Source organism: Brachypodium distachyon, chromosome 2 (assembly GCF_000005505.3).
Source record: "Brachypodium distachyon strain Bd21 chromosome 2, Brachypodium_distachyon_v3.0, whole genome shotgun sequence".
Lineage (NCBI taxonomy): Eukaryota > Viridiplantae > Streptophyta > Magnoliopsida > Poales > Poaceae > Brachypodium > Brachypodium distachyon.
Window position 1 is genome coordinate 38,191,179 of NC_016132.3, and position 23,648 is coordinate 38,214,826.

The following is a 23,648-nucleotide window of genomic DNA, read 5'->3' on the forward strand; positions in this document are numbered from 1 at the left end:
TAACACACCATGACCCGCGCGGCGATGATTGCTTCTGCCAGAGTTTGGGCCGGGGGCAGTTGATTCTCCGACCGACTGCCCTCCACCCTATCCCCTAGCGCACCCGCATGAGTAGGGTGCGACCCCATCGGCGTTGCTCGCGACGCGGTGTGCTCAGGGCGTAGCTGCCGCTGCGCATCTTCGGCCCGCGATTCAACTCGTTGGCCGGCGCGGGCGGCACCGTGGCCACTTGCGCGACTGGCTTCGGCGCGGGGAGCCGCCGGCCCCCTTAGCCGGTTGTCTACCGACGGCCGAGGAGGCGGGGGTGGCAGCTGCGACTACTGCGCTCGTGAGGGCTCAGGGTTCTCCTGAGCCCGCGACGCAGGCTGCGCGTCGTTCGACCACGGGTGCGCCGCTGGGGCTTCACGCGGATCGATCAGGGGTCACCAGCCCGCTTTGGAGGCATGGTGGTTGGCTCCGCTGTTGGGGCAGACAAGGCCGATGTCGACGTAGACGACGGCGCCGGCGGTCACCGGCAAGCTCTCCTCCCGCGTCCCCTACCTGGCGCGCCAGATGTCGTAGCACGGGGCTTAGACACTGGGGATGCGCGGGCACCCGCTTTTTGGTTCGGCAGTGGGCTACGGGGATCGCTCCGGCGATCGCCAACGAGGCCAATGCGAAGCGTATGAACACGATGAACACAAGAACGCTTTTTACCGAGGTTCGGGCCACCCTGAGGTGTAAAACCCTACGTCCTGCTTGTTTGAGCTTGTATTAACCGATGAACAAGTGTTTACAAGGTGCCGGGGGGAGTCCCCGGGTGCTCTTTCCTTTTGGCTAAGTGCTACTTACTACTTTGAGCTACTGCTAGTGCGGAACTATCAGTTGGTCGAACCCTTTGACCGTGGGCGGGGGTCCTCCTTTTATAGCCAAGGGGATACCACATGTGCCACGGTGCATGGTTTACAAGTGGTGAGCAGGGAGCTCGGGCAGCTCCTCCTTGGTGCGCTGGCATACATGCAAGAGCACTAGCTCTGCAACTAGGGGTCTAAGGCCTAAAAAGTACTCCTGGACAGCCACAGTTCGCTTGACTTGACGGGGAATCCCCTTTCTGTCGGTTCATTAAATGCGCCGTGCGCCTCCCTCCTTGTCGTGACGAGCCCTACGCACAGGGTGCCTGCCGCGTGCCCACATGGCGCTGCTGTCCTGCTTACTCGGCCCCGCCCTCGCAGCGGAAACCTGCGCCCGGGAGCGCCCCTCCTGGCAAGTACCTTCTCGGGAGGTGCCCAGGCAGGAATTCTTCCCCGAAGCCCCGCTAGCCCTGCTGGGCTGGTAGCTTGCTGGGCAGCTCGGACACTGCCGCCCGGGGTGTGGTCCTTATGGGGAGCAAGCGAGGCGACCCACGCGTCATGCAGCGGTGGTACCCCAGGTGCCACGGGTGCGACAAGTGTTTTTAAAATAAATATAGAAATACGTATTATAAAGACGTTTCCTGAGCAATTGCGCGGGAGCACTATGAGGGGTACCGAGGGGAGGCTTCACATTGATCCACATTATCTGAATTATTTAGACGTCTGGATCTTACATATAACGGTCCAGATTTAATGAGGGGTTTATGTTTGATGGGTTGTCTAACAACATTAAAGTGGTTTCCCAACTTAGCCCAATTTGTAGAATTAGCTATAATTAGAGGTATATCTGATGGGCTGTTATAAACAATAAAATGATTTTAGGCCCAAATAGGTCTAATATGTTATAATCAATGGTAATTAAGTTAAATTTGTTTTTATGCTGCCAAACTTAACATACTCTGTTTCAACATTACTTTTTGTTGCTTTTCTTCACAGGTCATGTAAATATTAAATAATAAGCTAAGTCTATTAGTCATAATCTACATCTTTTTTTTTCAAGATTAAGATATTAACGTGTAATTGAAGATTAATAATTGCGTGTCAACATGCGTGCCCAATTTCAAGACCGGCTACTAAATATCATCAAATAAGAATAAATGATTTGCTATGAATAAAAGACTTAGAAATATGTCTATAAAAAATAAAATAAGTAGCTCATGATCTATTTTCATCCGAACATAGATAGAAGAATTACGTACAATTTTAAACTGACATTATGTAATTCGTTAACATGAAAATTGTACCTACTAATATAATTTGACATGCAAATGATCTATCAATGCAAACAATTGATTCGTTAATTTCTCATATTAACTTTAGTTTTGTGTACGGATGGATAACAACGTATAATTAGTCATATGAGATAAAGACCAGTGATTGATAGGTGTTCTAAACTTTAATTACAAATAATAAGATAATATCACCTACTCTGATTCATGTCATTTGAATCATGTAAACCATTATATAATATAAGCACAATACGTGATTGTAGAGAGAAAACATCACGTTAATTCACAAGATCATTGAATTATTTAAACTGTTAGATTTGATAATTAACGGTCTAGATCTAATGAGGATGATATTTGATGGCTATCAATAAAACATCAACATAGTTTAAGACTTGTAGTAGCACAATATTTTTTTTGTATGGTGCCAACAAATACAAACACCGTTGGGTAGTCAATATGTGATGACCTCTCAGCTTTCTTTTCTTTTCTTTTTATTCATGAATCCCGAGAATATTTAGAAGTAGTAACCCTAGGTCTATTCCTTGTGAATTTTTTTAAACGGCGAGTTATTAATAGTGTTTGGAAAACTATAACTCTGCATACCAATGTATTATTAGTAAGATAAATGTGGGCTACACAGGACCTCTATGATTCCTCACAATCTATAATTTTGCAAAGATGACTTACTGACGGTATTTGAAAATTATTACTCTATATAAACCATTTTATTATTGCTAAGAAAAATGTGTACAAGTGTGGTCTCAAATTTTACTCTGACAACTAATTTAACATCATGTACGAGCTAATGGTCGGCTAGCGAAACAAAGACGCTTTTATGTACTATCACTATAAAGTACATTAGAAATCAAATAGTTAGCACAAATGATTTAAACCTTAATCCAAGTATCGATAGAGCAATCAAGTAAAACTATTGCATTGTGATTCATTATCAGTCCAACCTACTAACATAATCAACTACACACGATTAAATTCCATCAATTTGATGTTTCAATTTGAGTTTTGTTACAAATGGGATGTATGTCAGATATGATCAATTATCTCAGGTAAAGACCAGCGGTCGATAGGTGATCTGAAATTCAATTACCAATACTAAGTTATATTACTTACAAACAATCAATCAGTCTAACGCAAAAGTTGATCAACCATCTGACATGTGGTCTAACTTTTAGTTCTATATTTGTAATATAAAGTCATATAGAAAAATAGTACTTCTAGGGTTCTAAGATTAATTAGTTCTACTTTTCTACATATATCTGGGTTGATTAAACATCTCTTCCTAATGACCCATCGTATAAATAATAGAAAATGCGTCTATTCAGTTAGAAAATAAGATGATTAAAAATGTTTCCCGCACAATTGCGTGGGACACCATGCTAGTTGAACTACAATAATAGACACAAAGAAATGGCTGGATAAACTTTCTTTATTGAGATGAACATTGATCTAGAGAAGCACCAGGTGTTACACACTTGTGAAGTCTTTATTTCACCCTAATAGTTATCATACTAACTCATTCACTCCTGTGCCTTAGGGGTCGAAGATGAATCCACGTCTCCGATCGGGTAACTCTGGCAGCTGCTTTGGGGGAAATTCGGAGTCAACACACCAATCTCTTCTCCCCTGTTATTTTTAAGGTTTTGAGCTTCTTGCCTAGAGATGCGGTACGCATTGGCGATGACATCGACGGGCAAGGCACGCAGGATGGAGTTCTTTCCTGCAATGTGACTAACCATGGAGTTTGCGTTGGTCTTGAAAGCGATATACTGGTATCCTTCACTCTCCGCCTTCTTTAAAACGACATAGTTTTGTGGTATGATTAACAGCTGCCCTCGACGAAGAAGTCCATTGAACACATTGCGGCCTTGATTGTTAACAACCTGAACCGAAGCTTGTCCTTGGATCACGTACACCACGCTATGGGCATTAATGTTCCAGAATGGTGAAACAATCGCATTCTGCAATCACGGTGATTTTGTATAGATCATGTTAATATCTGTGCTATGAATTTTAAAATATGTAGCCATAGTAAGGAACCGCAATGTAACATCACATATACCTTCTGGAGATTTACCCTCGTAGCACTCATTTGCACGAGGTTAAGGATCGGGAAATTCTGACCGTTGAGGCGTGCGATACTGCCAGCACGTGGGTTGTATGTGTCGGCACGGTTGGGATCCTCGATGTTTTGCCTTGGCTCGAGTGAACAGAAGTTCTCCTCCAAACCGTTGCGACTCGATTGTCCTTCCTGAGGTTCGATTGGTAGGAAGGGTTGTTTCTGCTGTTGTTGGGTGACGACGGGCGTCAGAAATTGAAGTCCATATTCCACACGAACTATTTCACCTCTTCCGTCATTCTGATTCTGAATTATTCGTGATGTTTGTTCATTGATACCAAAGGCCTGGCTAAGCAACTGGGCATTTAAACCATTGAGTATGTTCCGTCCAGATTGTAGCACTCCGTTGTAGTTACCAGCCAACAAAAACTCCTGAAAGTCCAGATTGGTAAAGCGAAAAAACTTAGCAGTATGTTACAGTATAGAACTACTTGCAAACCTTGCATATTTGAATTGATTGAAAAAAAACAATATATGTTCCGCCTGCGGTTACCTTTTGCCTAGGTTCAAGCTGGTTAGCATTATTGTTTACGTCAAAAACATAGACTGCTACAACTGGCGCATCACCACCATTGTAGAACCAATGCGCGACACCGGCTGGCAGTGCAACAACATCTCCTTGTGTAAACTGGTGGACTCTCTGGTGCACATCTCCCAACTTTTGGCTTTGGCTTTGGCATTGGCTTTGACCCAAGGTAGATTGGGTTTGCCTGGATTGTTGAAACTGCTCCAGGAAAGTCTCTGGGCACCCAGGAAAAGCCAGTCCTACAAAACCACTACCTACAAGAGAAAGCATGCTGTGTCAATATTAGTAGGCTTGCGGATGCGGTCATATCATTAGGCACATATATAGAAACTCCAAATATGGTATAGCATCGCAACTAAGCTACTCAATTAAATTGAACTCAAACCTTCGAGAATGTAGACTAAGCCGGGGGTGTTGTGGTATCGAGGTAATAAAAGGCCTCGAGGCTCGATAACACGACGTATGACAGATACGCCGGCACAACGAAATTGCTCATTTTGCTCATCAAAATACTCCGTCAGACCAGCTTGTGACCTCACTTGCGTAAGTGGTTCAATTGTTTGCAGCCTATCAAAACTGCACTCTCTAGAACCTCCTTGCCGAGGACTTTGCCATGTGGACCCCTGTCCAGGCACCTGAGCCATGGAGCCATGGAACAAGAGGAAAATGCAAAAGTAAGACAAAACCGACGAGAAACTAGTGTGTGCCATGATTATTTGAAGCGATAAGAGAACCTTGGTTGATGCTGATGTTTTGGATGTGAGTTGCTTTTATAGCCATGGAAAGTGCTTTAGGATGCATGCACGGACAACGTTTGTTAACATAGATAAAAAGATAGCCACGATGACTCAGAGCTGATCTAAAAAGGTGAATAGATATAGTCTTGCCCCTCAAGTTAGTGTTCCTTTCCCCACCTACATCTACAGACTTCTCTTGCAAGCTTGCATGACCCTTTTTTTCTAGATACCATGGCTGGTTCCAGTGGGTAGGCCAGGTGGGCCTTGGCCTAATTTCAGTTTTTTTTTCCCGACCAAGTCTCCATTCACCTGGTGTAACATCCCAAAATTTTAAACCTTTTCATATGCATTGCATTCATGAGCATCATGCCACATTTGCATTTTTGGATCATGTTTTGAATTCCAAAAAGGCTTTGAAAAGAGCTTTCTCCTTTTTTAAACCTTAGTCTTTTTACCCATTTGAGTTTTAGGAATTTGAAACCAATAGGGTTTTGAGCATAAAAAGGGTTTATTGCATTATTAAGCGACCCCATATTTTTGGTGTTTAAATTTGGGTACAAAAGCTATATGGTTTATTATTTATAAAGCCCTAAAGGCAATCTTATAAGCAAAACTATTTTTAAATATTTTGTTTTGAGGGGAAATCAGTACCAAAAGTTGAATCATATTATAATATGATTTTACAAATTTTCTGAGATTTATTTGAATTGATTTGGAGTTCAAAATCAAAAGCTATAAGGGAAAAACAGAAAAAAGAAAAAGGGAAAAGAAAAAGGGAAAAAAAAGAGAATCGGACCGGCCCAACTGGGCCGGCCCACTTACCTCGCGCGCCCACAGCCCAGCACGCATGCGCGGGCCCGAGCCGCTGACAGGCGGGCCCCGCCTGTCGGACTCGTCTTCTCCGGAAGGCAAGCCCGCAGAATCCCCGCACGTGACGGCCGCGCGCCATCGCCGGGATTCTTCACTTCCCGTGCTCCCCGCGAGATGCCCTGTGCATCCTATAAAGCCCCGGACCCCCTCTCTCTATTCCCCCTTCTCGCCGTCCCTATTGCGCCCCCAGACCGTCGAAATTTCTCGCCAGACTTTGCTTTTGCCGCTGCCAAGTCTTGCACGCCGCCGGCGACCGAATAGGTAATCGACGCCGCCGTTTGCGCCATCTTCTCCCCCTCTCCTTTGCGCGGTTTGTGACGCGCTCCGTTTTGTTTATGGTGCCCCGCAGCCCCGACCTCGTCATCGGCCGAAGCACCGTCGTCGCCGCCGCCTTCCGGAGGAGCTAGACGACGCCCCCGGCCACCGCAAGGAGGACCGGCGCCGCCATCTTCTCCGCCGCGCCGAGGACCACCGGAGCCGCCCGCGCCGCCACTTCCCGATCCGCCACCGCCGACGCGCCCTCGCCGGAACCCTAGCGCCACCGCCGGTAAGCCCCGGTTGAATCTCACCCGTCCGATCTAGAACCGACGCCTAAGATTAGATCACTTACTCCTCGAACCGGTATCCAATCTCGGCCGTCCATCGTCACTTAAATTGAATCTAACGGCCCATGTCTTATTCCCACCCGAACCGGTACGCGCCAATAGCAATCCGCCACGTGTCGCGGCTTAAAACTTAAAACTTAATTCCCGGTTAGATTAAATGGCAGTTTTACAGAAAAGCACCGAAACTTCAAACCATCATATCTTTTAATCCATTTGGCCAAATTTCATGTTCTACACCTTTTTGGAAAGCTCTCGGCCTGTAGAATCTTTTGGCATAATTTAATTTTACTTTTGAATAATCTAAACCCAGTCAAATTTACAGAAAGGATTTTAATGTCATTTAGTTCATATCTTTTGTTTTGAAAATCCTTTTTACTTGAAACCAGTGCCCAGAAATTTGGTTTAATGTTCTCTGTTCATTGGGACACAGAAATAAATTTTTTTGATTTAATTAGTTGGCTGTTGCTAATAAAACCTTGTTTTAGGCTTTTAAAACACTTTTGTAAACCTTGGTTTTGACTTGTAGTTTTAAAATTAATTTGTTTAATCCTTTTGACCAGAGGATTAATTTAGTGAGTATGTGAAACTGAAACCTTTCTTGTCGAATAAAATAAACCAAATCATGTCACATGCTTGCATTGCATCATAGCATACTTTCTTTTGTCGTGTTGTGAATTGTTTGTTTATGTATGTGTATGCTTGTTTATTTTAGTTTACTCGGAGAGCGAACCGTGCGATTGTGACGAGTGTTTGAACTCCAACTGCTATCAAGGCAAGTTCACTTTGACCATGATCCTATTATTTTAATATGCACTAGATTTTTATTAGTTGCATTGTTAGGATTATTATTGTACCTATGCTAGCTATGATTCTCCTAATAGTATAGGATACCCTTGCCATGTCCTTACCACCAATTGCCATCGTAGGTAGTCAAATGCTATGCTATGTTAGTATACGTGGGTGGTTTCATTACAGTGTGATATTATTGTCATTATGAAGTAAAGTATGTTTTCCTAGTTTATGGCAAAACAAGTAATTTAATGAACCATCCTGGGTGGGCTGCTTTGAGTATTTGAGATGTATGCGGCGTCAGGTCCATTTCTATGGGTCCATTTCTATGAGTCGTCTCTCCATGTCTATGGGAGTGCCTGCGTCGCAAATGTGGAATGCCACCCGGGGTAACCAGAAACTGGACTAGTTTCCTGCTTAGTAGCTTCCAGTATAGCCACATGCTAACATGGGCTCTGGCTTGATGGAGTAAGAAATATGAACCTAGATCCGAGGTGACATCGGTATGTAGCAGTGTAGGTGGGGGCGCGTCCCTCGGGTGGTCTGGGGGATTATGTTCTGAAAATTCTTGTAATCGATGCCGTTACTACTCTACCCTGAGGACAGCAAGGGATTAACACGTCGATTTCTTGTGGGGAATGTGTACAACCTCTCGAGAGTGTCAAACTAAGTACTTAGCCGTGTCCCCGGTTACGGACAATTCTGAGCGACTAGATTTGGGAACTGTAAGGAAGGTCTCACTCATTCTAATTTCTTAATAAAATAAATGGTTTGAACCTGGGTAGGAGAATTGATGTGTCTACTCAATGTCCACTAGTTTAATAGGAGCATGGGTGTGTCTACCCCGTGTCCAATAGTGATAGAACTATTTGTTTAAAAATGATAGGATGAAACATTGATGCTTTATGCAATTAGCCAAACCCCACCTAGCCAAAATATGCATGTACTTGGTAGGTCCTTTTATAACCTCTGGTGAACTTGCCAATACATTCAATGTATTGACCACGTAGTGGGTGCAATTAACAATGCAGGTGGATCGGACGACGAGTGAGGTTCGTCGTTGTTTGTTTGGATCACGTGCTTACATTCCAACATGCTCTCACCTTGGAGTAGTTGTTGCTCATTTGCTTCTACCTTTCCGCTGATTAGTTTTTTTGAAACTCTATTTTGTTATGCTGACCCAAGAGGTCATGCAAGGTTGTAAGTACTCTTAAATTCTGGATGAACGCGATGTAATGAAGTACTTTAACCTTTGTATCTCGATATTTCATCTTGAAATTGTGTGTCGGTGAGTCGATCCAGTGACTAGCACTATAAGCACAGAGATCGAACCCTGTACGGGGGTGGTCGCTTCACCTGGGCAAGTACATGGTTCAAATAATTAGAGAAAACAAGTTTGCTTCTGAGGGCTTAAGTCACATGGGCCACATGTTTCTTAGAACTCCTCACACAAGCAGAACCAAAGTAGCAATTTGATTTTGCTCAGTGTGACGAGGCATGCTCATGTCCGTAGAAGTTATTATAGTTTTCTTTTCACCCATTCCAACCAGAATCCTGTAGTGTTGAAAGATACATTCCCTAATTTATACAGAAGCATACATTGTGTATAAGACGAGCGATATATTTTCTCGAAAGTTGAGGATGTAATCAAGAATTTATTTTTATGTGCGTTAAAATGTAATGTGAGATATTATATCTGGTCTAATCTTCTAGTTCATTTATATTTTCTTAATGAATAATTTGAACTTTTCTTATTATACCCGTTGACATTAATTCAAAATTATGTTTTCGCTGCATGATGATGCCGGATGTCATTGGGCTAGAGATCGTAATTTTGTCGTGAATTGCATGCGGGATGTGTTGTTATAAAAAAAAGATCTAAAGTGTGAATGTGGAACACCTAGTGAAATTAGGTGCTCTTTTCCACGTACAACTATAAACTTATAAACAAGCTTGTACCGCCTTTTGTCTTAGCCTTGATATCTTTTGTCGTAGTTGGTCGAATATAGGATATCGATGTCACTTGTGACACCGTTTTCAATTCTTTTATCTTTTGGATTTCGCACACCAACATATACTGTTTGTTTTGATAGCATGGAAAAATTTCACCTCATGGCTATCTTTATAGGATAAATTGAAAAGTGGACGAGTCATGTCTACATAGACGGAGAAGAATTACATAGTATTTTTTTCTTTTTGAGGATGATGCCTAATTCACGTCAGCGGAGATACAAAAATAGGAATTAATTATACACAACCAATACTCATTCGAAGCTTTTTTCCCTTTCGCAATAATTCACCTTCTGGATTTCTTGTACCTTTAGACAAACGTACCCCGTAGAGAATGAGCCGCAAACTGCACCTTGATGGGTTCTCTTTTTTTTTTTCCTTAGAGAAAAAATTATGTTTCAGCAATAGGAGATCGAGTTTAGTTTTTATGTGGGCCAGACCATCTCACTAGCCCATTGAGTATCTTGCCGTTGAATTTACGAAGTAATGGGAAACTAGTAGTTTCCATGGTTGATCGAAGAGGTTGGAGAAGCATGGTTGATGCTAAAACTGGGATGTAAGTTAGGTTCTGCAGAGATGGAAATGTGTTTACGCTCCATATGGTGACATAATCTGTTAACCTAGAGAAGACGATATCCATGTCGACTCATACTTGTGCTAAAAGCACGAGTAGATATAATATTGCATCACAAGTAGTGTGTACCTTTTTTTACCTACATCTGCTAACTTAGGTAGCAAGTTTATACCACCTTTAATTTTTTCTAGAGCTATTATCTATTCTGTCATAATTGGTCGAATAGATGATATTGTGTGTATTTACTCAAGCTTGTTTGGTGCATTTGTGACACCTCCTTTTCTGGATTGTTTACACATAACACGCTTTGTTTTAGTTTAAGCCATAGGAAAATATGCATGGCATCTCCTCGTCAGAAAGAAGAGCCCTTAGGAATGGACCGATGATATATGTATTTTCTTTATTTTTTCCTTAGCTTTGGCGCAACATCGTGATGAATATATTCTCGGCACTCTTTGAATTATATATAGGTTATTCTATTATGTATAATTGAGTACTTGAATTAACTGCACTCACGGAATATTCGGTACGTGATTATCGCCTAATTAATATTGAAACATGCACGTGAGTTTGCATCTTTCATACAATGCAAATAGTTATTTGGGACCAACATAAAAAATACCAAGATATTTACGTTTTTATAGTGATTAACCTTGCATGGAAATTAAAATTGACTTCGATCTATAAACAACCACCCACAAACAACCTTCGCGGAAGGCCCGCCAACAGCCTGGACATGGCTACCTACATTCTTGTAACAACATGCAAAAAGTGAGTGAGAGAGACAGGAAGAGAGAGTTGGTAAAAACCATGGAGTAAGGCAGAGCAGGCAGTGATAGAGATTGATGGATTAGACCAAAGAAATCGCGAGTATAGCAATACACACCGCATGGGAATTAACAGAATGAACTTTCTTTATTGAGATGAACATTGATCTAGAGAAGCACCAGGTGTTACACACTTGTGAGGTCTTTATTTCACCCTAATAGTTATCATACTAACTCATTCACTCCTGTGCCTTAGGGGTCGAAGATGAATCCACGTCTCCGATCGGGTAACTCTGGCAGCTGCTTTGGGGGAAATTCGGAGTCAACACACCAATCTCTTCTCCCCTGTTATTTTTAAGGTTTTGAGCTTCTTGCCTAGAGATGCGGTACGCATTGGCGATGACATCGACGGGCAAGGCACGCAGGATGGAGTTCTTTCCTGCAATGTGACTAACCATGGAGTTTGCGTTGGTCTTGAAAGCGATATACTGGTATCCTTCACTCTCCGCCTTCTTTAAAACGACATAGTTTTGTGGTATGATTAACAGCTGCCCTCGACGAAGAAGTCCATTGAACACATTGCGGCCTTGATTGTTAACAACCTGAACCGAAGCTTGTCCTTGGATCACGTACACCACGCTATGGGCATTAATGTTCCAGAATGGTGAAACAATCGCATTCTGCAATCACGGTGATTTTGTATAGATCATGTTAATATCTGTGCTATGAATTTTAAAATATGTAGCCATAGTAAGGAACCGCAATGTAACATCACATATACCTTCTGGAGATTTACCCTCGTAGCACTCATTTGCACGAGGTTAAGGATCGGGAAATTCTGACCGTTGAGGCGTGCGATACTGCCAGCACGTGGGTTGTATGTGTCGGCACGGTTGGGATCCTCGATGTTTTGCCTTGGCTCGAGTGAACAGAAGTTCTCCTCCAAACCGTTGCGACTCGATTGTCCTTCCTGAGGTTCGATTGGTAGGAAGGGTTGTTTCTGCTGTTGTTGGGTGACGACGGGCGTCAGAAATTGAAGTCCATATTCCACACGAACTATTTCACCTCTTCCGTCATTCTGATTCTGAATTATTCGTGATGTTTGTTCATTGATACCAAAGGCCTGGCTAAGCAACTGGGCATTTAAACCATTGAGTATGTTCCGTCCAGATTGTAGCACTCCGTTGTAGTTACCAGCCAACAAAAACTCCTGAAAGTCCAGATTGGTAAAGCGAAAAAACTTAGCAGTATGTTACAGTATAGAACTACTTGCAAACCTTGCATATTTGAATTGATTGAAAAAAAACAATATATGTTCCGCCTGCGGTTACCTTTTGCCTAGGTTCAAGCTGGTTAGCATTATTGTTTACGTCAAAAACATAGACTGCTACAACTGGCGCATCACCACCATTGTAGAACCAATGCGCGACACCGGCTGGCAGTGCAACAACATCTCCTTGTGTAAACTGGTGGACTCTCTGGTGCACATCTCCCAACTTTTGGCTTTGGCTTTGGCATTGGCTTTGACCCAAGGTAGATTGGGTTTGCCTGGATTGTTGAAACTGCTCCAGGAAAGTCTCTGGGCACCCAGGAAAAGCCAGTCCTACAAAACCACTACCTACAAGAGAAAGCATGCTGTGTCAATATTAGTAGGCTTGCGGATGCGGTCATATCATTAGGCACATATATAGAAACTCCAAATATGGTATAGCATCGCAACTAAGCTACTCAATTAAATTGAACTCAAACCTTCGAGAATGTAGACTAAGCCGGGGGTGTTGTGGTATCGAGGTAATAAAAGGCCTCGAGGCTCGATAACACGACGTATGACAGATACGCCGGCACAACGAAATTGCTCATTTTGCTCATCAAAATACTCCGTCAGACCAGCTTGTGACCTCACTTGCGTAAGTGGTTCAATTGTTTGCAGCCTATCAAAACTGCACTCTCTAGAACCTCCTTGCCGAGGACTTTGCCATGTGGACCCCTGTCCAGGCACCTGAGCCATGGAGCCATGGAACAAGAGGAAAATGCAAAAGTAAGACAAAACCGACGAGAAACTAGTGTGTGCCATGATTATTTGAAGCGATAAGAGAACCTTGGTTGATGCTGATGTTTTGGATGTGAGTTGCTTTTATAGCCATGGAAAGTGCTTTAGGATGCATGCACGGACAACGTTTGTTAACATAGATAAAAAGATAGCCACGATGACTCAGAGCTGATCTAAAAAGGTGAATAGATATAGTCTTGCCCCTCAAGTTAGTGTTCCTTTCCCCACCTACATCTACAGACTTCTCTTGCAAGCTTGCATGACCCTTTTTTTCTAGATACCATGGCTGGTTCCAGTGGGTAGGCCAGGTGGGCCTTGGCCTAATTTCAGTTTTTTTTTCCCGACCAAGTCTCCATTCACCTGGTGTAACATCCCAAAATTTTAAACCTTTTCATATGCATTGCATTCATGAGCATCATGCCACATTTGCATTTTTGGATCATGTTTTGAGTTCCAAAAAGGCTTTGAAAAGAGCTTTCTCCTTTTTTAAACCTTAGTCTTTTTACCCATTTGAGTTTTAGGAATTTGAAACCAATAGGGTTTTGAGCATAAAAAGGGTTTATTGCATTATTAAGCGACCCCATATTTTTGGTGTTTAAATTTGGGTACAAAAGCTATATGGTTTTATTATTTATAAAGCCCTAAAGGCAATCTTATAAGCAAAACTATTTTTAAATATTTTGTTTTGAGGGGAAATCAGTACGAAAAGTTGAATCATATTATAATATGATTTTACAAATTTTCTGAGATTTATTTGAATTGATTTGGAGTTCAAAATCAAAAGCTATAAGGGAAAAACAGAAAAAAGAAAAGGGGAAAAGAAAAAGGAAAAAAAAAGAGAATCGGACCAACCCAACTGGGCTGGCCCACTTACCTCGCGTGGGCCCGAGCCGCTGACAGGCGGGCCCCGCCTGTCGGACTCGTCTTCTCCGGAAGGCAAGCCCGCGGAATCCCCACGATGACTCAGAGTTGATCTAAAAAGGTGAATAGATATAGTCTTGCCCCACAAGTTAGTGTTCCTTTCCCCACCTACATCTACCGATTTCTTCTACAAGCTTGTATGACCTTTTTTTTCTAGATACCGATGCTGGTTCCAGTGGGTAGGCCAGGTGGCCCTTGGCCTACCTAGAATTTTATTTATTTATTTTGCTGACCAAGTCTCCGTTCACATGCGCAAGTACATAGTTCAAATTATTAGAGAATACAAGTCTTCTTATGTGGGCCTAAGTCACCTCGGCCGGCATGTATCCTAAAACTCCTCACACAAGCAGAACCACTTTAGGAATTTGATTTTGCTCGGTCCGACGAGGCATGCTCGTGTCCGTAGAAGTTATTATAGTTTTCTTTCCACCCATTCCATCCAGAATTTTGTAGTGTTGAAAGATACATTTCCTAATTTATATGAAAGCCACATTGTTTATAAGATGAGCAGTATATTTTCTCGAAAGTTGATGATGTAATGAAGAAATTTATGCACGTTAGAATGTAATGTGAAATATTATATCTGATCTAATCTTCTAGTCCGTTTATATTTTCTTAATTAAGAATTTGAGTTTGAACTTTTCTTATGCACCTGTTGCATTTGCAAGAGTAAAATACACCCGCGGTCCTAATATTATTGACGATGTGTCAAATTAGTCCTAAAATTACTAAACTGCATATTTAGGTCCCAATATTTTGTAAACTGGGTCACGACAGGTTCTAAACTCGCCCAAGAGTGTTTGACCGGCCTACGTGGCGTGTTGACCTAGTACACGTAGGCAAAGGGGCCCGCTAGACATAACTGACGTGAGGAAAAATGCACCGGCGGTCCTAATATTATTGATGAGGTGAAAAATAAGTCATTAAATTACTAAACTACATATGTAGGTGCTAATTTTTTGTTAAGTGGGTCACGACAGGTCCTAAGCTCGTTCATCGCGACGCCTTCGACCACCCCCGCGAGTACCATGGGCGGAGCCACCGGGGGGGGCACCACGGGCACGTGCCCGGGCTCCGGGCCGCCTCCTGCCGGAGCTCCGGCGAGCCATGACGAAGAATGGAGGCCTCCGGAACCTGGTGTGCCCCCGAAGACGACGAACAGACCGATCTGTTCTGTCCGGGTTGGGCCACAGCAGTTCGTCTTCCCTTCTCTTTTCCTTGGCCTCTAAGCGTTATGGCCGGTTTTGGGCTCTTCTTCTCATTTGGGCCTTGGATGGTTGGGCCTAGTCTTCTCCTGGCGAATGGATCAAAGCGACCAAGCCTGAAACCATCAATCTGCCTCCTCATTCCGCAGTTCGTTTCCCAGGCGAGAGAAAAATTAGGTTTGCTAATTATGATTTTCACCTTTTCTAATCGCATTTGAGTGATTCGAAGGTTTGAGACATTCAATTCTCCCTTCCGATATATGCAGCACAGTAGCAGAGAGTATTTCTTTCCTGGTATATATTGCTTGATTAGTTGATCTCAGATTACGATTTTTCTTTAATTACTCCGATTTTTCTTTTGTTTCAAGCCATGACGTCGCAAAGGACCCTAGTCCTAACTAGCACCTCATTGTATGTTTATTGTCTCAATTCCTATGTATTGATATTTCATAATTGCAATAAAAAATGTGCGATTTACTAATTCATTTTTATCTAGATTATCTTGTGACATTGATGATGGTGGTTTGACATTTAAATTTGGACTTTTGTTATCGACTTGTTGCAGTTGATGGTGGCCTATTGGCTAGTGGTTCGTTTGTTATCGCATTTTGCGTTTATTTATATACAACTATTATTGTGATCTAATTGAGATTGTCTTGGATTTGTTTTTTGTCAAATTTCAACATTAGATCTTATATTACCGTAATATGTATCACATATCCGTTACTCGGGAATCGTTCATTTCAACTTGTACAGTGCCCAGGCTTTGCCGAAGCGCTGGCTCCGCCTATGCCCGCGACCCCCATGTTCTCTAAGCTGCGTTGCTTTGACCGTCTTGCTCTTCTGAAGCTAGAGCTGCAAGGCGCTCCTGCTCCGTGCCCTATATCCACAAGACATGTGGTGCTTCTCCATGGTGCTTCCGTGGTCAAAATCGTTCTGGCTTGCCGCTCATCGCTAGCGGGAGCACTGCTCCGGTGCTACTCGACCTTGTCTAGCACATTTCACTGCTTCATGGTGAGCCGGCCGCTGGTTCTTAATTTTGCCCCTTAGCCGACATGTATCCGGTCACCTAGGACGGTCAAACGCTTCCGAACACGCTTCCGAACGAGCTTAGGACCTGTCGTGACCCATTTAACAAAAAATTAGGACCTAAATATGCAGTTTAGTAATTGTAGGACTAACTTTGCACATCGTCAATAATATTAGGACCGCGGGTGCATTGTCCCTCACATCAGTTATGTCTAGCGGGCCCCTTAGCCTACGTGTATTAGGTCAACGCGCCACGTAGGCCAGTCAAACACTCATGTCCGAGCTTAGGACCTGTCGTGACCCACTGTATAAAAAATTGGGACCTAAATATGCAGTTTACTAATTTTAGAACTAACTTGGCACCTCGTCAATAATATTAGGACCGCGGGTGTATATGCAGTTTACTAATTTTAGAACTAACTTGGCACCTCGTCAATAATATTAGGACCGCGGGTGTATTTTACTCCATTTGCAAACTAAGTTGCCAATGATGTTGTGGGATCTCATTAGGCTACATATCGTAGTTTTGTCGTGAATTGAATTTATGTGCAGGATTTGCTGTGTTATAAAATAAAGCTGCAGAGATGTTGTTTTATTTTACTACAGTTAGATTCAAGCTCCCCAAAAAAGGGATCAGAAACCCCCGAGCCGACGTGCTTCACTGAATAACACCGAGGCCATGAGGCTCCGTCTGATGACGGCGTTGTAGCAGGCTGCGGTGGCCGGCCGTTGAGCATGCATCAGTTTCCTGGTCTCAAGGGCGTGTTTGTTTCACATCTGTTTCCTCCCTCTTCTTATCCTGATCTGCCGTAGAGCCCATAGCTGACACGCAAAACTGTTTAATTGCCTTGTTATAATGCATCGTTATGCAAACAGACCGCCCGACTAAACGTAGAATGGTCAAGCCCTCTGCAGGTCACCTTTTCTTCAGAATAGCAAGGGAGCGAGATCCAGTTAGAGTACAAGGAATGGATGAGGATTTTTATTATTTTTAGACAATGCCCAGCACCTTCTCATTCATTTGTAACTTGTTCATTACAGATAATGGTCCTGATGTCATCAAAATACACCCGCGGTTCTAATATTATCGACGAGGTGTCAAGTTAGTCCTAAAATTACTAAACTGTGTATTTAGGTCCTATTTTTTTGGAAGTGTGTCATGACAGCTCTTAAGCTCGTCCAAAAACGTTTGACCAGCCTACGTGGCGCTGACTGAATACACGTCAGCTAAAGGGCCCGCTGGACATTACTGAAGCTATAAAATTAGATTAAATGCACCCCCGTTCCTAATATTATTGACAACGTGCCAAATTAGTCCTAAAATTACTAAAACTGTATATTTAAATCCTATCTTTTTTGGTAAGTGGGTCACGACAGGTCCTAACCTCGTTCTCCCTGACACCTACAACCAACCCCGCGGCCCCCCACGGTCTCTAAGCTACGTTGCCTTGACCGTCTTTCTCCGCCAAAGTTAGAGCCACAAGCTAATCCTGTGCTAGTGCCTTGTATCGTCAGGAACGTGAACGACATTTGCGCCATTGCGTGCGGTCCCGGGCACACTGCGCACCGTCGTTGTACACCGCCTCGGCCAACGGCCTCCCCGAGCCATGACCCTTGCTTACTAGCTTCACCTCGTCGTTGTACACCTTCGACCATCCTTGTGTTGTGTAGCGTTCCACCGCCTAGCACTGCTTTCCATCGCTACACGAGCTCATTGCCAGCCCTCCTCCGGTTCACCACCAAGCACCCCCAACAACTCAGTAGCTGCCCCTAAAACCCAGCAAGCCACCACAATTCTCTACTCTCCCTAGCAGTGCAACTCTAGTGACTTGCCGGCAAGAACCGCGGTGATGGGTCAGAGAACACACAATTTCACAGCGCCAATTATGCCAACAGGCCCCTTAGCCGATGTGTATTCGGTCACGTTGGACGGTCAAACGCTCCTAAGCGAGCTTAGGACCTCTCGTAGCCCACTTAATAAAAATTAGGACCTAAATATGCAGTTTAATAAATTTAGGACTAACTTTGCACCTCGTCAATAATATTAGGACCACGGATGCATTTTTCCTCACGTCAATTATGCCCAGCAGGCTCTTTGTCTAACATGTACTCAGTCAACGCGCCACTTAGGCCAGTCAAACGCTCCTGGACGAGCGTAGGACCTGTTGTGACACACTTAGAAAAAAGTTGAGACCTAAATATGCAGTTTAGTAATTTTAGGATTAACTTGGCTCCTCGTCAATAATATTAGAACTGCGGGTGTATTTTACTCGATGACTGATTAAACCAGCAGGATCCAACATCATGTTCTGCATATTTTGCAAGAACATGAGAGCTGCCTCGTTACAACATTTAACATTGATGGGATTACAAGATAAAAAAACTCTGCGTGTTATTCCCGAAAAAGAAAGCCTTTGCAGTGCTGGACTTGTTTATCAGCGTTAGGCAGTCAGTGAAGATAAAACTTCATGTCCTGGACAATGGCGCCAATGGGGGATTTGCCGATGCCTACATCTCGCTCTCGCACCTTGTTTATCAGCGTTAGGCAGTCAGAGGCTACCTGAAACTTCTGAAACCCCGCGCTTTTGGCGAAGACGAGGGCCTAACGAACAACAAGAGCTTCAGCCACTTCTGGGCTTTGGATATGATCATGACTAAACCCTAAACCCTAAACATCGATTTTCTGCCAATGACACCACTAGATGATCACGGACCACAATGTCACAGCGAGGTCGTCCTGAATGGGAGAAGATCACATCATCTACATTGGTAACAGACCTTCCGGCGGCAGATATCATTTCTGGACAGATGTCGAGGTCTCACGTCTGTTGGAGCCTGTCAAGCTGACATTATAAAGAGCAATGAAACTCTGGAGAAGAGGCAGAGGCGTTCCTCGACATTACGGAACTAATTTATGTTCCCCGGGATATGCCATATAGCAACCCGCATGCTCATGCAGTGGACATCCGGAGCTTTAGTTATCCTGTACAGCAAACATTGCCTAATATGAGTTGCCTTTTTGAGGTTTAGGAAAGTTCCATAATCCTTTGTTCAGTCCTTTCAGATTTGTTTGGAAGTGTCTATTTCTCAGTCGATTGAGAAGTAGTTATTTTCCAATCAACGACCGTACCCATCCGATCAAGATTTTCTCATCATTTATACTTGGACGAGTTTTACATGAATCTCAGTGATGAAATCGGACGGTTGTTACCATCGACTTAGAAATAGTTATTTCTCAGTCGCCTTACAAATACAAAACCGATTTGTTTCACATATTAACATTGACGGTTGAAAAAATAGCAGTCATACCTTGCGGGTATTGATCAGACTTGAGCTGGGATACTGCAGCTGGTAGGTGGGCAATTGTGAGCTATTCTCCGGTGCACAATTTCCATCTTGTTTGGGCACTAGAATTGTCCATAGTTTCTTCTAAGCCTTCTCCATTCTGACGAAGAACCTCTACCTGAAAATTTTCAGTTACTTTTCAGAATTGATAGATGCTCAGCAAATTATATGCTGATCGAACGGTGTATGCACCAGTTTTGGAGTGAGGCCAGGAGGGAAAAAATCATTACACCTGTCTATGCTAATAGGCATGCTTAAGATTTTCTCTGCTTTGTCATCCAAAAAAAGTTTCTCATTCTCCAACATGAGAGAGTTTAGTACTCCCTCCGATCCATATTACTTGTCTAAAATTTGTCCAAATATAAATGTATCTATGTTTAAAAGCGTTTTGATACATGTAATATTTCAACAAGTAATTCCGGCCGGAGGGAGTATTTGGTTAACATGTATGGAAGAGTAGGCCGGTAATGTGGCAGGTACGATACCAGGAATCCAGTAACACCTACTGTCCAGAATATGCCTTTCTGAATAAACTTTCTTGTCATCGGGAGGGCCGGAGGGGTCGTCTACGAGTAGATTGTGAATAGAGAGATAACTGTACATAAATGGAGGCCCATTAGACTCCATTCGAAAGCAACCGTCCGGTTCGCGTCCCGTCGGCCTGGTTGACGATGAGGCATCAAGTCGACGCAGCAGCCCATTTATGCTTGGGCACTCTGTGAGAAGATCCGGGACATTCAACAACAAAACCGGACAACTGAGAACCTGAAATCACATTGGTGCGTGGTGCCTCTAGTTTACTCTCTCGGCCAACGTTGAATCACTGTGGTGGCTCATAGATTAGCTTCCATTTACTGTCTCTGTGTAATAACTTCTCTTTGAGATGTCAGAACAAAATAGTTGATCTATTCTGAAAGCAAAAACTCATCATAAGGACTGCCGTTTGTGCACTACTGAGATGGATCAGTGTGCCATCGTCCTAACAACTGAAAAAGGTCTTCTTGATTAGTGCCATCAACCACAAATTATAAAAGCAACGAGAATATTATAAGAATTAAACTAAATTAAGATAATCACTCAACGTGGTATATAAGGCAAGCGCTCTAGATAAAAAGTTGTATAAACTTCATTGAGAAGTTTCTAGGTGCAGGTGAAAAAGGAATAATTAATCAAATGTCCATACAACCTTTTTGAGAATAGAGACACAAAGGATCATGAAAGATGGCCAACATGTTATGCTATTTTCCATGTATGCGTGCAAGCATGCATACCCTTACCTTGTTGGCCTTGATTGTATCTATTGGTCTTTTAGATTATGTCCAAATGACACCTTATTTATCCTATCATCCATCTTGATAAGATAAACCTTATCTCCACATAACGTATAAGCCACATAAGGTAAGAACCACTTTTCTTGCCTATAAAAACCACATAGATCCCCCGGTACTGTCATCAACCAAAACTTCTCTCATCTCTTCAAACATGGCAAACACAAATTTCTCATCTCTTTCTTTTTACTTTTGCATTTTCCTCTTGTGCCATGGCTCCATGGCGCAACTGTTTAGCCAGAGCTCAAATCTTTGGCAAAGTCCTCGCCGAGGAGCTTTCAGGGAGTGCAGATTTGATAGGCTACAAGCACTTGAACCATTCCGTCAAGTGAGATCTCAAGGGGGTCTGACTGAGTATTTTGATGAGCAGAATGAGCAATTTCTCTGCGCTGGTGTATCCGTCATCCGTCGTGTTATCAATCCTCGAGGACTTCTCTTACCTCGATACCACAATACTCCAGGATTAGTCTAGATCATTAGAGGTTTGTGTAGCAAATTTACCACGATGTTGCAGTGTCAGATTATATTACTAATTTCTATAAGACAAATTTTATAGTATTAGTCATAAGTTTGTAAAACTAACATACACATTTGTTGTCTCCCAGGTAGTGGTTTTGCCGGGTTTGCTTTCCCTGGATGCCCACCTTCCAACAATTTGAGCAAGCACAAGGTCAAAGCCAAAGCCAAAAATTTAGTGATGAGCACCAGAAAGTCCAACGTTTTCAACAAGGAGATGTCATTGCGCTGCCGGTTGGCGTCGCACATTAGTTCTACAACAATGGTGATGAACCAATTGTAGCTATCTATGTTTTTGACACAAACAGCAATGCCAATCAGCTTGAACCTAGGCTAAAGGTAACTAATGGTGTTTGAAACTAATTTATGAGGTGTATAATTGTTTTTAACTAATCTACTAGGTTTATGGTATTTTATGAAGTGACATATCGTTTGACAAAAAATTTACTTGATCAATTCAATTTTGTAGGAATTTCTGTTGGCTGGTGAAAATAGGGGGGCGCAACAGTACTTTGGCAACAACATATTTAGTGGATTCAATGTGCAGTTGCTTAGTGAGGCCTTTGCTATAAGTGAACAGACTTCACAAAGGCTTCAGAGTCAAAATCAGCAAAGAGGTGAAATCATCCTTGTGGATCGTGGTCTTCAATTTGTGAAGCCTGTTGTCCAATCTCAGGTTGGGCAATCAACTAGTGACACTTTGAATGGTTTGGAGGAGAACTTTTGTGATCATAAACCAATCATAAACATCGAAGATCCCAATCGAGCTGACGAATACAATCCACGTGCTGGAAGGATAACACATCTTAACAGCCAGAAGTTCTCCATCCTTAATACCGTGCAAATGAGTGCTACAAGAGTAAACCTCTACCAGGTATTTATGATGTTACATTTTGATGCACTCTTATTACAGCTTCACAATACAAGTCTAATATTATTACATGCTCCAACTCACTATGACTGCAGGATGCCATTCTTTCACCATCCTGGAATATTAATGCTCATAGTGTGGTGTACATGATCCAAGGGCATGCTTGGGTTCAGGTCACCAACAACGAGGGTCAAAATGTGTTCAACGGCCTTATTCGTCCGGGGCAACTATTAATCATCCCACAAAACTATGTTGTTTTAAGAAAGGCAGAGCGTGAAGGATCCCAATATATTGAATTCAAGACCAATGCAAATTCCATAGTTAGTCACATTGCAGGAAAGAACTCAATACTCCGTGCACTGCCTATTGATGTCATCGCCAATACGTACGGCATCTCAAAAGAGGAGGCCCAAAACCTCAAAAACAACAGGGGAGAAGAGATTGGTGCCTTCACTACTAAAGTTCCTCAAGCGAGCTACCAGAGATACCGTGCGGGTTCAGAGGAGTCGGATTTGAGTCGCAAGGCATCAGAGTGAATGAGCGAATATATATGAGAACAATAGAGTAAAATAAATAAATCACAAGTGTGGTGCATTTGATGATTGTATACATGTTCTCAATAAAGATAAAATAAAAGTTTGTGTCGTTTCATATGTGTACTTGTTTTGTATTCCCACATGTTATGTTTATGTTTTGTGTTACTTTTATATTTATGTTATGTGTTTTGGAAATAGCATCGGCTAATTCTCCCTCCCTTTCTCAAAGGATGGGGTCCACACATTTTGAGCTTAAACTTGACCATTAATTCGACCAACGGTTTGTAGACTATGTGTTATAAATTTTAAAACAACGAGGACATATTTTTTAATAGGGGGTGCAATGTTATATTTTTTCTAATATGTAACTCACATATCATTGATCAGATTGTTGGTCAAAACTGAACCTAGAAATTTATAGATGTCATTATTTGATAAATGGTTGGACTTTTTTTTCCGGCCGTGCATTTAATGTCTTAATGGGCAAGTCAATATCCGCAAGCATCATCAAAATGTAATGCTAATTTAATCATTTCATGTACTGTTTTGTGGGAATATTCAATGGTTTACTTGTGAAATCGCATCCTTTGATCACGTTCACATTTAATATTTTTAACTCACGTAATGTATTTGTTTGTAACGTGCACCACCGCGCCGCCAAATTTGCATGTGGGGAAATTTAAATGTTGGTTTGTGAAATTGTATCCTTTATTTAT

General features: G+C 42.6%; 2 protein-coding genes and 1 pseudogene across 2 annotated transcripts; 1 reads left to right on the forward strand and 2 right to left on the reverse strand.

Annotated features, from left to right (window-relative positions):
• Window positions 1-3,630: 3,630 nt before the first annotated feature.
• LOC100823455 (12S seed storage globulin 1) lies at window positions 3,631-5,678 on the reverse strand. The gene is made up of 4 exons (XM_003566611.3): window positions 5,165-5,678; window positions 4,747-5,033; window positions 4,197-4,625; window positions 3,631-4,095 (listed from the first exon to the last, which is right to left on the reverse strand). Exons 1-4 carry the CDS (start codon window positions 5,487-5,489, stop codon window positions 3,655-3,657), a joined length of 1,482 nt encoding a protein of 493 aa, XP_003566659.1. The 5' UTR covers window positions 5,490-5,678; the 3' UTR covers window positions 3,631-3,654.
• Window positions 5,679-11,256: 5,578 nt separating this feature from the next.
• LOC100823754 (12S seed storage globulin 1) lies at window positions 11,257-13,298 on the reverse strand. The gene is made up of 4 exons (XM_003566612.3): window positions 12,881-13,298; window positions 12,463-12,749; window positions 11,913-12,341; window positions 11,257-11,811 (listed from the first exon to the last, which is right to left on the reverse strand). Exons 1-4 carry the CDS (start codon window positions 13,203-13,205, stop codon window positions 11,371-11,373), a joined length of 1,482 nt encoding a protein of 493 aa, XP_003566660.1. The 5' UTR covers window positions 13,206-13,298; the 3' UTR covers window positions 11,257-11,370.
• A 7,797-nt stretch (window positions 13,299-21,095) lies between these two features.
• On the forward strand, window positions 21,096-23,036 carry LOC100833388 (annotated as a pseudogene).
• Window positions 23,037-23,648: the final 612 nt, after the last annotated feature.